We start from the raw sequence: 17,016 nt of genomic DNA on the forward strand, positions 1-17,016 counted from the left end.
ACAGCCACAATTTTCTACATTTCGCCAACTATCAGTTGGTTTTTGAGAACCTGTAGAGATGTATAGATTTGAAATAAGCAATCCTAGAATATGATTGGCTCCTGGCTACAAAACAATAAAAATTAGATGAATTATGAAAATATTAGATTTTTGTGAAAAATGTACTTGATACTGTGGTTTCGTTTCCTAAGGGAATTAGATGGTTTTCCTCAAATTTCTTCCATCTTACGGTAAAAGTAGTCCGCTGATGAACTGTATAAACCCCTTGTTATTTACTACTTTCCAATTATGATTAAACTTTGCTTCTTTTTTTTTTTCTAAATGAATTAGATGGCTGTGTTTATTCGGGATTTAATTCTTCTTTTCACGATTGCGCCGGAGTTCGAGGAGAAAGACCAAACAAAATGGCGGTTTCGGAATTCCGATTTCCTGGACAGAGCGAAGAGGATTGTTTTGGGGGTCTACTTTTGGTCTTTGGAGCCTAATGGGCCCTGAAGACCACAATTTTCTCAAAGGGTTAGCAGTTAGTAGCTTGTTTTTTATGGGCTGTTTGCATTATTTATAAGCCCAATCCCGTAATCAGTTAATCATCCCAGTATTGCTTTGATATTATTTATCTTTAAAGACTTAATCACCAAAAAAAAAAAAAAAAACCTAAAACTTTAAATGTTTTTTAATTTAATTTTATTTTTTAATAAAAATTTATCATATAATGTTAGCAAATTTAATAATTTGAAATGAAAGACGCATACATTTAAACTTTATAAAACCATTTTAAGGAAAATAATTTTACTTTCACTATTTACTGATTATGATAATAAAAAAAAATATTACTTTCATAAAAATTTTCCTTTCCAAAGATATTAATATTTTTATTTTGCAAGCATTAGAATAAAATCAATATAAATATTTGGAAAAAAATAAATATTTTATACTTGTTAATATTTAAATTAATAAATAAATAAATAAATATTTTTTTTTATAATTGATATAATTATATAGGGGCCATAAATATAATATTATTTTCTTTTATTATACGAGTTAGAATGGTTATTAATGTTAATAGGTTAGATTAAAATTGATAAATTAGAAGAATAAGATGTCATGATTCATACCGTCCCCTTTAGTCTCATTTTTAATCCTCTCAGAATGTCTTCATTTTCCCCCACCAAAAGAAATTGTTTTTCGCTCATATAAAATTAAGTTTCTGTTTGCTGTCAAATTTGAGAACAAACATGGCTATGCAACGGAGAACAATCCTTTTGGCGGCAACACAAGCGAGCTGTAGTCTACTTGTTTCATTGTTGCGGAAGATAAAGATAGTGCTTTCTCCCTAGGGCAAGGGAGTTTTAGCTTTCTTCTCTACGTGTTGTAGATATAGTTTATTTATTTATTTAGCCCAGATATATAGTTTATTTCTTCAATTAGTTTGAATAAACGATATCCACTGCAAATCATATCACCCCGGTTTTAAGCTAAGCTTTCTTGCTTCTTTTTTTTTTTTTTTGTTGGGGTGGGTGTGGTGTGGGTGCGTGGGGAGGACAAACCAATTGGTTTGCGTTTGGCCTGCCTTCTGATAGTCTATCCCATGCAGCAGCAACTCTAGGTCAGTGACGCTCGCAGGAATAGTCTCTTACGATGCAGATGTCAATTAATCTTAATCACAAATATTGTCAAGAAGATTGATGACATCGTCCAATCAAATGTAAACTTGAATTACACATAATAAAGAAAAACAGAGAACGAAGACAAATTTCCAGGCAGAAAAAGGATTGCACAGTATTTTCTACTCGACTAAAGTTATCAAATATCTGAAAGCATTTAACGGCTAAATTATACACTGGCCACAGAAAAAGGGCAAAAAGAATCATCCTAAAGTATTAAAAATGAACACAAGTTAGCTTTAACACATGCAAACCAGTACAGATTGTAGTTTCCTCCCACTCCTAAGCAGCAGCCGCTCAGAGAAGAATCAATGGTCTACTGAGGTGTTTGGGAATGTGGTGAAGGACCTGGTGGCAGTGGTGGAGGCAAACCAGATTGACCACCAGACTGCAATAAGCAACCAATTAGATCCTCAGAAACTGGTGTTAATGTTTTAAACCCATTGTTTTGTTAAATCTACTTCATCAAATTTCTTAACCATATAAGCAAAATTTATAAGCCATTCAGCAACTCCCTAAAGTTGGCCACTTCATGATTCTACATAATGACCCGTTATATGTTATTGTTCTCAACTCGTACATGCACACAAACTCAACACGCCGGAAACATGGCTTACCAAATATGACAAGTTACAATAAACTACCTGTGCTACAACTACAAAGCAACACCCATCTCACCTGATACGGATTAAACCCTGGCATCATTGGCATCTGTCCACCTTGTGGTCGGTTGAATGGTCCACCTTGTGGATACATTTGGTTCCCGGTTACATTTGATGGGCCTTGCATATTTGGTAGGCCATTAGGAAAGCCCCCTACAGGCGGGGCAGCACTTGTGGATAAGGATCCTGAGTGCATTGCATTCAGGCCCATAAAATGACCTTGTGGCATTGGAGGGACCATCTGATTCATTGTGCCTTGCATTCCCTTAAAAAAGACAAAAAGCAGGGATAAACTAACAACATTAGACAGTTCACCATCTAAATAAAGTGCTAAACACACATTTAGAAACTAGGATTTTCTAAATACATTGTCATGGTCCTTCCAAATTACTCCGTGTTCAACAATAAAGAGTAGTTAAAATACTTAAGAAATTATTTCAAAATCACTAGAATGTCCATTCAGCGAATACAGAGCCATGAAACAATGTCAGACATCAACCCATATGTGGAATCAAAGTAACAGTGGAATTTGATAAAAAGCAAATAAAATAAATATCATACCATTGGGCCAGGCATTGGCAATGGATGCGATGCAGACATTGATGAATTCACAGGCAAGGATCCTGGCATAGAAGATGGAATTGGTGAAGGCATACCATGAGGCACTTGTGGAGGGCGAGGTAGATGGGGATGAGGAAGCATGGGTAAATGTGATGGTGGCTGAAGCTGCTGCATATTTGGAGGCATTGGCAAAGGAGGCATTTGCTGAGGGAGTGCCTGGTGTTGCTGTTGCTGCTGCTGCATCTGCTGAGGATTGTGTTGATATCCCTGCTGCTGATTGGCAGCAAGAAGAGATGGATGTGGGCCAGGTGGGAGAGGAGGGGCTGCTAGAGGCATAGACATTGGAACAGGCTGTTTCTGCTCCCCCTGTGCTGATGCATCAAAAGATGGAATTGCTAATGGCATTGCAGCTCCAACACCCGGAATGGTTCCTTCGTTTCGAGTCAATCCAGCAGCAAATGGTCCTGGAGTTGTTGGTGGTTCAGGTACAGGGAAATTACCAGGCAGGCGACCAGCAAGGGCAGAGTTTTGTTCACCATAACCTAATGCAGAGATGAAATTTTAGAAAACTAAACTCAGCTAAAGTTTAAAATATAACACAACTTCATTAAAACTTATAGTTTTTTAAACAGAGAAAATTCTAAGAATAATATTTAAGTTTATAAAAAATATCAATTAGCTTAATAATAGACCAGAGTCTGCAAAGTATTACCTTGGTTCTGACCAATGTTAAATTTATCACGAGCAATGTCTCCAGGTCTATTTCTGCACCAAAACTTTGTTGTATGATCATTGCTACCACTGCACAAGATATTAAGAAAGTTCACTAAGCGAAGAGGAGACAGAAGCTCAATGAGAAATTGACCAAAACAAGCTGCAAGCAGTCCAAGAATTACTGGTTCAATTCATTTGCTAGCCGTCCTACACCTGAACCTCACAATATCTAGACCTTATTGTTTCCACATTGATATAAATAAGTGCTTAGGAAATATAAACAATATCTCTCTGAATGGAAAAATAGTTTAACAGGACGTAGCCAACTATGGTCATGCAGTAATTGAAAAGTTTCCATTCTGATGATCTCTATTGGCAATTCTTCATTTCTTAATTCAGAAGTATAGAGAGAGAAGGGTGAAGGGAAAATCGAATCTAAATTACCCAAAGAATGAGCAATGGAATTTAAATTACCAAAAGAAATCATAGTTGTTGAAGATTGGTTCCATCAACTAGGATTGTTATCCCTTCTTTTGGCTCTATACACGGTGCCTTTTTCTTTTGTGCGCATGTGTCAGTTTAGATACTCTAAACAATAAATGAGCCATCATGGACTACAAAAGATAATCATAAAAAAAAATGCCATTTACCTGCAAAGAAGATATCCAATAGGATGCCATGCAATATCCCACACGCTATTATCATGAGCATTGGCAACTTCAATCTGGGGAGTTTCATGCCTACTCGCATAAATGCAAGATTATTTCAAAGTTTACATCCAATGAAAATAGCAAATAGCATTAAACAGAAGCAAATAAAAACAAAAAGGAAGAGTAACAAAGTTGAAAAGGTTGCTATGAGAGCATGAGTCATCATCTACCTTGCAGCTTTCTTCATTTTCCTTGGATAGAACATGATAACTAAAGAAGATCATAACACAAATCAATGCTATCAATTCACCAAAATATCACCTGAATGACTTCATTTCTTTATAAGGACTTACTACTATTATATTTAGAAGTCTAAAGTGTGTTTATATATATATAAGCTAAAGGTGTAACTCTTTCAGACCCTTAAAAGACTCCAGATTGGTGCACCTGATCAATTCAGGATCCCAACATCCCAAAAGCAGAAGCCTCCATGATGAGAGAACTCTAGATACATCACCTTATGGCTTGTAATTCTATGCCATCACATCTTAAAACAACATTGTTTTGTAAGTATTAGTTCTATTCTTTCTACCTGCATTCTTTTCCTTTGAACTATGTTCAATGTTTCACAAAACCAAAGAGTGAAAATATATTAAACAGAAACATTTAACCACCTAATGCATTACATACTGAAAATACCAGAAATAAGGGAATAAAATAATTTATGTGAAAATAACATTCAGCATGTGGAAGAAACTTACCCAACAAGCCAATGGATAATGGACCCATCAAAACTCCCACTAACAAAGTACTCTTCATGAAATGGATGCCAAGCCAATGCTAGAAAAGGTGGAAAGAAGATATAACAATTACCATCTCCTCAGACATAACAAAATGGAAAGAGTTGCAAATTAAAAAAAAAAAAATTGACATTGATTCAGAAGTAAAGTTCATTTAAGGTATTTGTATATGCCTTAGCCAATTTCAGCACAAGTAAAGTTCTGGTATTAAGAAAAATCTAGTAAATGCATAACCATTGTCCACATTACTAGTTTTACTTTTACTTTTGTAATCTTTTTGGGCAGGGTTGAACAAAACTGATCCACATACAGTGTTCAATGTGTGAGGCTGTTACTAACCAGTCACATCTTTACGGTGTCCACGGAAAGATTCAAGCTCCTTCATAGCTCTAATATCATAAAGCTGGAAATGAGGAAAAAAAAAAGCACAAAAAAAAAAAAACAGATGGGAGGAGGAAACAAGTTACCATATTGAAAGAGAGATTCAAAGTTAGAAAGAATTTTGCAACCTTAACGATTTGATCCTTTGCAGCAGTTACCATCCAGTTACCATTTTGATTCCATTTGACACAAAGCACCGTGTTTTTGTGGCCATGACTGCAAAAAACAAGAACAACTTGTCAAAGTCAGATAGCATCTGTTAAGAATTGCTGTTCAGTTGCTTTTGACCACTTGGATTAATTGACCAAACACAACCAACAGCTGCTCTTGGCATTTTTTTCTCTGGGTACATATGAGGGCTCAAGCTTGACTAAGAGACACAAGATTAAGGCAGGCCCACTAAATCCTTCAAACGAATATAAGAAAAAGGTCCAATGAACAGCCAAACTGCCAATACCATTCTCGAAGCAGATCCAAACAGAGCGATAACAAATAATAGTAAACAATGAATTCAATCACCAAGAAAATATTATATTGTACTCACAATGAGCAAAGCTCTCTCCCAGTTTTAGCATCCCAGAGTTTTACAAGGTTGTCTTTCCCACCTAAAAAAGGGCCAATTAATGGCATTAACAATGGCAATGGTAACTCATAAAATGTTTGATAATTCACAAAAGACATCTAGGGCAGACCTGAAACCAATAGAGATTTTGTAGGATGCCAGTCAACACTCTTCACATCCCAACCATGGCCTGCCTGAGTTTAAAACATGCAGAATTAGGATTACATATAAGTAATCTTGTCATGCTATTCAAACACATATGATGTACTCCATGAAGTAAAAAGTTAACAGTGGACCCAGCCCAACAAAGAGGGAGTAAGAAAGAAGGAGAGAAGGCCCCCAGATCAACAATTTTCTTGCTACCCCTAAGAGAAGTCACAAATAAATTGAAAAGACCCTTCTGATCAAAACTTGAACTGAAATAGATCTAACATATAAAAAAAAACCATGCCCTTTGATTGCAAACACATGGATAAGTTCATAATTACTCAATGAACAAAAAGCAGAATAACCATATAATACATGTCTAATAAAGCACCCATAGGTGCAATGATCAGTTTTCACTTGCTAGACATAATTGCCTCAGAAGAAATCATTAATGCTGCCAGAGTCAGGAAATGATACAAATTTGGGGCAATGAATTATATCTAATAATAGCCCAAGCACATTACCAGTTAATGAACGCTCTTCTTGGCATCGAGCAAAGTCCCAAACTTTAACAGTAGTATCATCAGAACAAGAACAGAACTTCAAATCTGTCCTACAGAAGCTGTTCAAGAGAATCATTAGGAGATGTTTCGTGGATAAATGCTCATGGTGAATATAATTGTGAAGCAAATGAATATCTACCTTAAGTCACGAACTGATTCTTTATGGGCAGATTTATTAGCCTTAACATTATTCATGTTGCTCTGCCAGTACCTAAAAGTTGATCCCAAATTAAAATCCATATCATGTGAAGGAAAATAGGTCCATCCAACAAACAAAATTTATGACAGCAACAAAACTAAAAAACAATAGAAAATGTATGAGATAGCTTACTTAATTGCACCGCCATCATCACCAGATACCATCCAGTTGTCATTATGACTCCATACCATGGACCTGATTGCTTGATCATGGGCCTGCACATTAAAGAAGGCATTCCACAAGAAACATCAATCTGATTTCTATTTCAAATTAATCTATGAAAGCATCAGACAATTATAATTATGTACCTGAAGAATCATTTCAAAGTTAAAGGACTGTCCATTCCAAAGAGTGAATTCCCCACTTTGAGAGCCTGTGATTAGACGTCTCCCATTAGGAGTCCACTGTGAAAGAAAAAGGGTGAAAAAGATTTCAGTTAAGTTATTTAAGAATATTTAGTGCATTAAGCATATGGGAAAAGGGAAAAAAAGCATCAGAATGAAAAGTTTGAAAACATCATTGGACAATGAAAATATCAAAATTACAAACGCTTATGTAATGTATGCAGCTGGGCATGCCAAAGTACATACAGATGCATACAAGTCTCAAAAATAGACAATTAAATAAATCAATAAATGGTAAGTCGATGACCATTAGTTTCCTTAGGTTTGGTTTTTCTGGATAATAAGGACCCCGCTGAAGACGAAGAAATAGTAAAAAAGAAATGTTCAGTTAAGGTACTTCAAAATATTTAACACAATAAGTCAAATAGCAAAAAAGAAGAAAATATCTGAAAGAAAATCAATGAGCAATGCAAACATAAATTATACACATGCAAACCAACACACATAAAGGTGCACACATGAACACATTAGAAGACCCGCTATACCTCATCTTACACTAACTTACAGACCAAGAACTGCAGACAACAGGTCTAGAAAATGGCCAACCAATTAATAAAAAAATCAATAAATGAATGATTGTTAGTTTCCTTGCATTTTCTTTTCCGTCTCATGGACTAGTCATCCAAGTTTCATCTGATTTGACATATTTCAAGAAGCCACTTACTCATCTAGTATTAGCAATTTCTTTTCCATAATTATCTTTACAACATAAGCTAAAACTTAATATTGAGAGATGCAGTTGAAGCCAAGCACCAGCAGCTAAAAGAGAGTTAATGAGGAAAGTTAACATCTTGACTTGGAAGGTATTTTTTACATAACCAACTGGGTTTAAATTACATTCTTATTTGATTACAAATTTGACAATGTTTATCATTTTGTGTATTAAAAATTTCAGAGCTAAAACCTAACAGATGTAGTAATAAGCCAACAACTAATCAAAACAATGCTCCCTCTCATAAGAAATTTGACTTCAAAATGTTCAAATTTTAGATAGCAAAAATTAAGGACTATACTCTTCCCTTGTTCTTGTTTTTTACTTGAAATGATTTCTTGACACTGATTGCAATTACTATTTTCAACTATCTCCTTAACAAATTCATTGTTCGTCAAAAAAGTTATATAACAGCAAAAGTAGATACACGAAAACATTTAAAAATCAATTCCGCAAAATATAATGATGTCAGAAAATTTGATCTCATTCTGACATACCACAACCCGATTAATTGAACAACGATTCTTGTTTAGAGATGTATGAACAAACTTTGCAGCAAAGCTTGTTGATGGATTGTCAGCATAGGCAGCAGTTGGTAACATCTGCACCAAATATCAAATGACTACTTCAGTCAAGCATGTCTATTAACAAAATAATACTTTACGAACAATTTTCACTGACATCAATTGCCGAAGCTGGAGTAGGTTGCAATGCTGTCCTGTCTCTTGAATCCCGGTGCCACATTCGAATCTGCAGGGGCACAAATAAAATGATCATATGAATACTTAAGAAATGTCAGCAAAAGATATGCAAATGATCGTAAATGAAAAGTATCACCTGCATATAGTGGACAACAGTACTCGTGTAATCAACTGCTCTCCTCTGGGTAAGCTTTCTCATTCTTTTTGCGCCAAAATTGTCACCGTGAGCTAATACAACCATTTATCAAATGCAAAGTTAGAATACCGAACATAATCAGACTAGCAACATCTCAAGATCATGCCTTTAAGGTTTATGAAAGTGGGGCTTAAGGTTTATAGGAAAAAAAAGGCTTATCCTGTCATCATTTCTTCTTCTTGTCCTTAATTTCACAACCAATTAAAATAATTAAGGGCGTATAGCGACAACTGCCTCTATGCGCTTCAGATACGTAAATGAACAATTAGAGCCTCACCGTCGTAAGAAGGGGGAAGAGGCCCAGCGGCTGAGGGATGGTGATAATCTGCGGGATTGAGAGTAGTTGAAGAGGCCGAAGGCTGTCGCATCATCGGTGGCGGTGGTGGTGGACCCCTGAGGAATTCCCCGCCCGGCTGCTGTTGTTGTTGGTGTTGAGGATCACCATACATCATTGTCACCACAAATCTTAAAAATCCAACCCCTAAAGGCAGAGTCAGTTGGGCATTTGGTACAGATTAGATTTAAACTAAAATGGTGGAGAAGCGTTTAGGCTGTGAGTGCCATTAAACCCTAATAATAGCTCAAGACTGTAGGCAAGTAGCCAGTGTTTATTTGGAAGGCAGCGCCGCAGCAGCATACAGGTTTTGATTTAAATTCTCAATTTTTTAAGAATTTCTGACATACAAAAAAAAAAAAATTATAAAAAGGTTAGAGAAATGTTTACTTATAGCAGAGATACTATAAGGATGAGATGGCGCAAATTTAAATCTCTAATTGGTCTATTTATTTACTATTATTTTTTAATTTATGTAATTTTAATTGAAATATAAATTGAGGAATTCATATAATTATTTCAGTGAAATAAATAGGAATTTTATTGTCCAGCCTAAAAAATAAAGTGCAAATTCACACTCCCTCTGTTCCCTATAAAAAAAATAGAAATTTTGTTATTGTTTTGCATGGTCAAACTAATTTTCAAGAATTCAATGTTTATACATGTACCCTTTAATAGAAAAACATTATTGTTAAAAAGGTATAAAATTTTATTTACTTTTCTATTTTTAAATTTATCATGCCAAGTTGTGAGATGCTATATTGGTAGGTATGGTGGTTTTTCTGTGCAGCAACAGATGTATCAAGGCTTCTAGTAAGGATATCAGAAAAATCATTGGATTGAATGCATGTTTGTTAGAATTCCTTTACCCCATTCTTGAAAATGAATTTTCTAGTTACAAACACTACACTACCGCCAGTGGGTTTGAAACCTGTTGCAATACATATGCACCATCCGCACCAGTAGTTTTGAATCTTCATCAGGACAGACCTTGTAGCAGGCAGATGATTGTCAACCCCATGACAAACATATAACTGAGGGATGTTTAGCCAATCGGAGCTAACTCTAATGGGAATTTGGAAGCATCAACAACCGTATACTTGATGCTTGAATTTCTGCTCAGGCATGCAGGAATGTTGATGCTCCATTCCTTAATCAAGTAACCCATGCAAACATTTGAAACTTTTCCATCCTTGAAAGTAAAATATTTCCATAAAGTAAAAGAGGTATAAAATACAAATATTAGTCTCAAAATGTTGCAAAGCGATGTTAACTAATAACCGAAGCTTTGTTTCAAGATAAGACTATAAATTCGCCAACGTGAATCATCAAAAGGGAAGCTTTGTTTCAAGATCAAGACTATAAAATTGCCAACGTGAATCATCAAAAGGGTACTAATTATCTCAAATTGTCTTGATAACAAATACTGAATCATAAAGGAGTCTGCAGCTCTTGAAGAAACACAATCTGAAAATGAGTAATTATAATTCAAGAAATAAAAGTGCAGGGAAGAACCTCATTTTCACAGGTCTGAAAGATAAGAGTCGAAATATTTTGAAGTAGATTTACATTGCACAAATAAATTACATGTGACAACCCCTGAATGAACTGCAGCTACACCCTGAATAAGTTTACCTTCTGTTCAAAGAGCTCGCATAGGCATTGTGGTGTGATGTTGCTAGATGCCGACGCGAGCAGCAAGATAACTGTTAAACCTTCAAAAGAATAGAGAATCCTGATTCTACAAAGACTTGGAATAAAAGATAGCAGGTATTTGACATGAACAAATAACAGGAATGAAAAATGTGGTAGATGCGTATATTTGCAAAGAACCTTCTTTCAACAAATGGCAATAAGCATTTATGGAAACATGCCACTCCACCAATGGTATTGAAAATGCTGGAGATTTCAGAGAAAGGAAACTGAATAAATCGTTTGAACTAATAGACATAACCATTAGGAAATTTGAGGATGATGTTTAGGAACATTTCTATTACTAGAGATATTTAACCAATGAAAAGACAAAAACATACCTTACAATGCTGGGTCAGTAGATACGCACAGTCTTCCCTTGCACAAGCTTTATGACTTACGAACGGCTTACTAGAAAAAAGCTGTAAAGCAATAAAAAAAATGCAGGTCTAGTTTATATCACAAACAAACCAACTAAAATCTCCCCACACTTTTAAAGCAACAAACAATTATCTAACCTTTTTCCCACTGCTTGCCATCCCATATTGGTGAATATCACACGAATTTCTTTTCCTGCAACAGGAGAAAATTGATGGGAAGCCACATCAGCATGATGTTGAATAATTTGATTGCAATAAAGGGATCATATCCGGTTAATAGTGTAAAACAAAGTTTTGACAATGGATAAGTTATTTATGAAGTAAATACATATAATCTATGTCATGCAAGAAATTTCCTTTATTGATTAACATTTTCCCCTTTAACAGGAAGGAAAATTAATGACTAACATTCATAATGTTTAAGCTTCTATAGTTTCTCCATATAAAATAGTGAAAGGAGGGAAAAGGTATAACTGCTAGCTAAGGAAGAAAGTCTTAATTTTAATTTATTTCTATTAAGATTGAAATAGCAGTTATATTTCCTGCTTGAACTTTCTTTTTTTTTTTTTTTTTGGGTCAAATGCTGCCTGTACTGCTTGGTGCCTGTAAAATGCATTTGCAATCGTTACAATGTTGCATAGTTTCACCACAGACAGCCAAACTGCCCAGCAACTCTACCAAATCATTAGTGCACAACGATAAAAGTGATAGAACCATAAACCACTCATATACAAGTGCCAGAATACTATGAATTTGATCAATATCATTCATCACATTTGCTACTAACCAATTTAGTTTACTTGAGGCTTGAGCCAGCATTTCTGATCTCCTCTTGTCATTGTTGATCATCGGAAACTAACCCAACAAGCTTAGGAGCTTGAAAGTGAAGTAATACAAAAGAAATAAAATTTGGATCACAAATCCGGAAATAATGAATAACAAAAATATGACTTGGAAATTCAATAAATATGAGCAACTATACTTATGTGAAAAAGAAAAAATGATCTAGAACTAGCATTAACAAAGCAGGAAGAATAAGAAATGGAAGACAGATAAATGAGGAAAGAAAATATTGAAATTTGCAACTAATTGTACCTGCTGAATGATAAACGAATGAACTGACTGAAAGCTGTATGTTGGGGATGTGAGAAATCTTTGGCCAATCTTCCCCTTTCTCCGGTTGACACCTTAGTTCCAGCCAAGGACAACTCCAGATAGACAGAGACGCAAGGGAAGAGAGCAGCCCCTCTCTTGGCATGGCCCGTAGATTAGGACAGTTCCGAAGCTGCAATTGTCTAAGAGAAGAGAGGTGTTGAAGCCCATTATCGTCCAGATACTCGAGACTTTGAAGATCAACAATTTTAAGAGAGGTAAGAGTGGAGGGCAGTAGCAGCTCCTTTGGAAATGATTTCAGGCCTTTACACTCTCCAATACAGAAGTGAGAAAGAGAGGGGAGTAATTGCAAGTTCCATTCCAAGCATCCAGCAATGAGTTTGTCACAACTAATGATCTCAAGTGATTCTAGTCTGGAGGGCAAACCCCCATCTGGAAACGACTGAAGCTCTGGACAGTGACTTATTTTCAAATTCACCAGGGAAGGGAGGAGAGAGTGCATACATTCAGGAAGTGACTTTAAATTTTCACAATCCCACAACAAAAGCCATGCCAAATTAGGGGCGGACAGTCCTCCTTTGGGAAATGAGACCAAATTAGGACACTTCCAAATCTCCAAGCTACTGAGGAATGTGAAATGCCCATAAATTGCCTCAGTTGCACAAAGGGATACAAGATTTGGACATTTATAGACGTTGAGTCTCTTTAACGTGGGAAAGAAGTTCAATGGCAGGCACTCAAGCGAATCATAGTTTCTGATCTCAATTGCTTCTAAAGTAGTGGAAAGACCATCAGCTTGCTCTACTCCCTCTAACAAGGGATATGGATAGTCAAATCTGTCAACTGAGAGGCGGTGCAGTCCAGAAGGCAATTCCTCTAACTCCACCTCACGAGAATCATCTCTCAACTCCATTGTGATGATGGTTGGAGCCTTTGGAAGTGAAACCATAAGCCGCTGACATCCAATGATCACAAGTGTGGTTAAAAAAGGAAAGTAACTGGGCAAGGCCCCTGCTAGATTGGGGCATGCTCTTAGGCAAAGCCGTGTCAAATAGGAAGCTGGCATTCTTTCTTCAAGAACAGAAATGCAATCCTCAAAAGCTGTAATGGGTGCAAAAAGATATTTAAGATTAGGGCATCCACTGATATCTAGCCTCTTTAACTTAGGAAACATCTCTAACGGGAACCTTTCGAGTGATTCACAGTTTTCTATTCCAATTTCCTCTAAAGTAGTAGAATAACAACCCATCTGCTCCACTTTCTTTAGCAGGGAATCCAGGGAGTGGAAATGGCTAGCTATAAGACAGTGCATCCCAGAAGGCAGCTTTTTTAACAGCAAATCATGGGATTCGTCCTTCAACTCCATCCTGACGACGGTTGGAGCCCTTGGAAGCGAAGTCATAAGCTGTTGACATCCCTCAATCTCAAGTGTTGTTAAAGAAGGAAGGTGACTGGGCAATACCCTCATTAGTTTTGGACATTCTCTCATGTAAAGCTCTCGGAGGAGAGGGAAAGCCTTGCCTTCATCTTCGTCTTTGTAAGAAAACCATTCACACCACTGCTCCATTCTTTCAAACCTTAAGATTTCGAGGCACCCAAATGGCTTCTTCACGGATGTGCAACTTCCATAGAACTCATCACTGACGGTCACAACTTTGTCAAGTGCTATGATCCCGAGCTCCTTTAAAGATGTTAACTGTCCCAGTGGAGGTAAGGAGGAGCAGTTTATACATCCATCAAGCCTCAAGGATACAATATTTGAGAAAAAAGCTTCTCCTACCCAACTTGGAAATCCTGCACTCTCATAACCAATGATGGAAAGGCATTCAATATTTTTGTGAGGCTTCAATTGCTCAAGTACATGAAGAGAATTGCCCATGTTACCAGCCCATCTCAACTTCAACTTCTTGAGATGCTTCTTATCCTTCAAATTGGCTTGTAAAGCATCTTCAGCCTCCACAACATTTTGCAAGTTCCAAATACAGAGTTTTCCTCGAAGATGTTGAAGCTCTCCCAACTCTTTAATGCTAGACCCACTCTGTTCTCCCACAATAAAATCTGTTAACTTCTGGAGTCTTGTTAGCTTAGACATGAGTTTTGGCATCTCTTTCAATTTTGTTTTCCTGATATCAAGATGGCATAAGTTGACCAACCTTGACATGTTGGTTGGCAACCCCTCAAAGTCTTTGCACTTATACAAGATTAAAGTCTGCAAACTATAACAACTATTCACAGATTCAGGCAACCTTTTGATAGGTGTTCCAGAGAGATCCAGGTACCGTAAATGCTTCATTTTGCCGAATGAATCAGGCAATTCAATGATGTTATGATATTGAGACAGAGATAACACACGTAGGCGCTTTAGCTTTGGTAGTAAATCATGCATTACCTCGTTGTCAATGCATTTGGGCCACCACCACTTTGACCAATCTATAGGCAAGAATGTGCGCAGAACTTCAGCTTCATAAACAGCCTCAAATTTCTTAGAGCCATCATGTTCTGTTCTCGCATATGACAAGTGGCGAGTCCTTCTGGTAATACTACTAGAATTGTTAGAATTTAACCTGAAACAAAATTCTCCAGACACAGATTTAGCTAAGTCATTTTTGAGGTCATGCATAACAAAATGCGACTGATCATCACTTGATCTTTGGAAAAATGACCTGGATACAAGATCAGAAAAGAAGTCACTGCCTGCATTTTCCAGCTCTGGACCCCCTGCTAGGAAACCTTCTGCCATCCATAGAAAAACTAACTCCTCCTTTTTAAATTCATAATCCTTGGGAAATATAGCACAATAAGCAAAACATCTTTTCAGATGTGATGGGAGACAATAATAGCTTAATCTCAGCACTGGAAGAATATCATCATTTGGCAAATTCCAAATGTCACTCCTCGATATCTTCTCCCATTCTTCAACATCTCTTTTTGAGTGGAGTAGACTCCCAAGTGTTTTTGCAGCTAAAGGCAGGCCTTTGCACTTTTTTACTATTTCTCTACCAATTTCTTCCAAGTTTGGATATGCATCAACATTACTATCATCAAATGCATATTTTGCAAACAAGGACCAGCAATCATCATAAGTTAATTCCTTCAGATGATGGATTGGAAGAGTGCATACAAGTACTGCTACACTTTCATTTCTTGTTGTCACAATAATCTTACTTCCTTGAGCAACAAATTTCAAAGGTTTCAGTAAATCCTCCCAAGGAGTAATCTTATCATTCCAAACATCATCCAAAACAATTAGAACTTTTTTTCCAATCATTGTCTTCTTCAACTCAAGTTGAAGCCGATTGGGATTTTCAATTTCACAAGTCTTCCCAGTGACTTCCTCAAGAATGTCTTTAGTGATCTTGGGTATGTTGAATTCCTTGGAAACACACACCCATGCTTTGAGATCAAACAAATGATCTGCTCGATTGTCATTATAGACAAGCTGAGCAAGGGTGGTTTTACCAAGCCCACCCATGCCCACTATGGAAATCACATCTAGGTCTTTCCCACTTGTGTTATCTGATTGCAGCAATTTCATTATGGCTTCTTTATCTCCTTTCCTACCATAAACACCAGATTCATCAACCAAAGAAGTCGTTGCTGCATTCTGTAATGGTGGTGGTCTTTCTGCAGCACTCTCTATTAGGCCAAGGACATCCTTTTGTTTTACTAAATTTTCAAGTCTCTCTACTATCTCTTCTAACTTTGCTTCCACTCCCTTCTTAAATGGATTATAACAAGAGAAAAAGTTGCGCACCTTTTGTCTCCGAGACACAGGAGCAGCTTCCAACTTCGTTCGCAGAACTTCATATGCAATCTCATCTAACAAGTCCTCGGCATCATAAACAGCATCTTTTAGCTCGTCGACCCAGATTTTCACATTAGGCCTAGTAATCTGCTTCTCCTCCGCGTCATCTAGCACTCCATTGACAGAATTCAATGTTAAATTCAACTTATTCAGCAGGCCATCGTTGAGTTTTCTTCCCCTGAAGAAGTCAAGAACCTCACGAGAACCAATTCTATCAAACAGAACCTGAAGAAAAGCAGAGAGAAATGCTCCTCCTACCAACGCGCCTGCCATGGCTTGATGAAGAAGAGGAAAATGAGAGAGAGAGACTGAGATGGGGTTTGACAAAAGATCTTAAAAACAGAGTTTTCGGTTACTCGGGTTGGCTTATGCTGCAACTTTGCATTGATCTCGATTCCCTTTCGTTAGTGCTGGACAAGTGGACAGGGTATTAGCGGTTAATGGCAAAGCAAACGATCACTTTGTTAAAGCATAAAAATTCCTTTCCAAACGTTGTCTTAATGGAGGGGCCAATAGGGCCTTCAATAATAGCATGGCTTTATTGCTTTGTCCTGAGGCTGTTTTTTTAGAATTGAAACATATTTAGATCAATTCTACACGTATTTTGTCAACATCCCTATTTTCTTGAGGATCACTATTGAAAATAGGTTTGATTTTAGTCATTCTTTAGGTTAATAGTTAACTGTTCAAATACATAGAAATGAATTGACCTCAAAGTCTTTCTACTTTGTCTCTTTTTCTCTCTTTGATTCTCGTCTTTGCCGAGTGTAATCGGC

The 17,016-nt window shown here is 36.7% G+C and overlaps 2 protein-coding genes across 8 annotated transcripts; both read right to left on the minus strand.

Annotated features, from left to right (window-relative positions):
* Positions 1 to 1,626: 1,626 nt before the first annotated feature.
* Positions 1,627 to 9,609, minus strand: LOC110666543 (flowering time control protein FY). Its single transcript, XM_021827056.2, has 18 exons — positions 9,194 to 9,609; positions 8,857 to 8,948; positions 8,701 to 8,769; positions 8,517 to 8,621; positions 7,212 to 7,307; positions 7,036 to 7,118; positions 6,844 to 6,915; positions 6,666 to 6,763; positions 6,125 to 6,184; positions 5,977 to 6,037; positions 5,561 to 5,648; positions 5,391 to 5,454; positions 5,013 to 5,091; positions 4,252 to 4,341; positions 3,600 to 3,688; positions 2,888 to 3,429; positions 2,343 to 2,591; positions 1,627 to 2,052 (listed from the first exon to the last, which is right to left on the minus strand). Exons 1-18 carry the CDS (start codon positions 9,366 to 9,368, stop codon positions 1,981 to 1,983), a joined length of 2,184 nt encoding a protein of 727 aa, XP_021682748.2. The 5' UTR covers positions 9,369 to 9,609; the 3' UTR covers positions 1,627 to 1,980.
* A 1,093-nt stretch (positions 9,610 to 10,702) lies between these two features.
* Positions 10,703 to 16,666, minus strand: LOC110666542 (putative disease resistance RPP13-like protein 1). 7 transcript variants are annotated; one of them, XR_002497166.2, is made up of 5 exons: positions 12,418 to 16,665; positions 12,110 to 12,198; positions 11,461 to 11,515; positions 11,284 to 11,364; positions 10,703 to 10,956 (listed from the first exon to the last, which is right to left on the minus strand). XR_002497166.2 is itself a non-coding variant. In XM_058149197.1 (2 exons), the coding sequence occupies exons 1-2, from the start codon at positions 16,511 to 16,513 to the stop codon at positions 12,168 to 12,170; spliced, it is 4,119 nt and encodes a 1,372-aa protein (XP_058005180.1). In that variant the 5' UTR covers positions 16,514 to 16,666; the 3' UTR covers positions 12,109 to 12,167. The 7 variants fall into 7 exon arrangements, 2 of the variants coding, with proteins under 2 accessions (XP_058005180.1, XP_021682747.2); XR_002497165.2 differs by having other exon boundaries at positions 10,703 to 10,965; XR_002497164.2 differs by having other exon boundaries at positions 10,703 to 11,149.
* Between the last annotated feature and the right edge of the window lie 350 nt (positions 16,667 to 17,016).

Source organism: Hevea brasiliensis, chromosome 6, assembly GCF_030052815.1.
Source record: "Hevea brasiliensis isolate MT/VB/25A 57/8 chromosome 6, ASM3005281v1, whole genome shotgun sequence".
Classification (NCBI taxonomy): domain Eukaryota; kingdom Viridiplantae; phylum Streptophyta; class Magnoliopsida; order Malpighiales; family Euphorbiaceae; genus Hevea; species Hevea brasiliensis.

What these genes read in the sequence shown, in the direction of transcription:
- LOC110666543 (XM_021827056.2), bottom strand. Translation starts at nt 9,368, where the DNA reads ATGATGTATGGTGATCCTCAACACCAACAACAACAGCAGCCGGGCGGG. An exon ending in AGAAGAGCGTTCATTAACTG is followed by an intron (nt 6,185 to 6,665) that starts GTAATGTGCTTG and finishes AAACTCAGGCAG; the next exon opens with GCCATGGTTGGGATGTGAAG. An exon ending in ATTATCCATTGGCTTGTTGG is followed by an intron (nt 4,342 to 5,012) that starts GTAAGTTTCTTC and finishes TTATGCGAGTAG; the next exon opens with GCATGAAACTCCCCAGATTG.
- LOC110666542 (XM_021827055.2), bottom strand. Translation starts at nt 16,513, where the DNA reads ATGGCAGGCGCGTTGGTAGGAGGAGCATTTCTCTCTGCTTTTCTTCAG. An exon ending in ATTCGTTTATCATTCAGCAG is followed by an intron (nt 12,199 to 12,417) that starts GTACAATTAGTT and finishes TTCACTTTCAAG; the next exon opens with CTCCTAAGCTTGTTGGGTTA.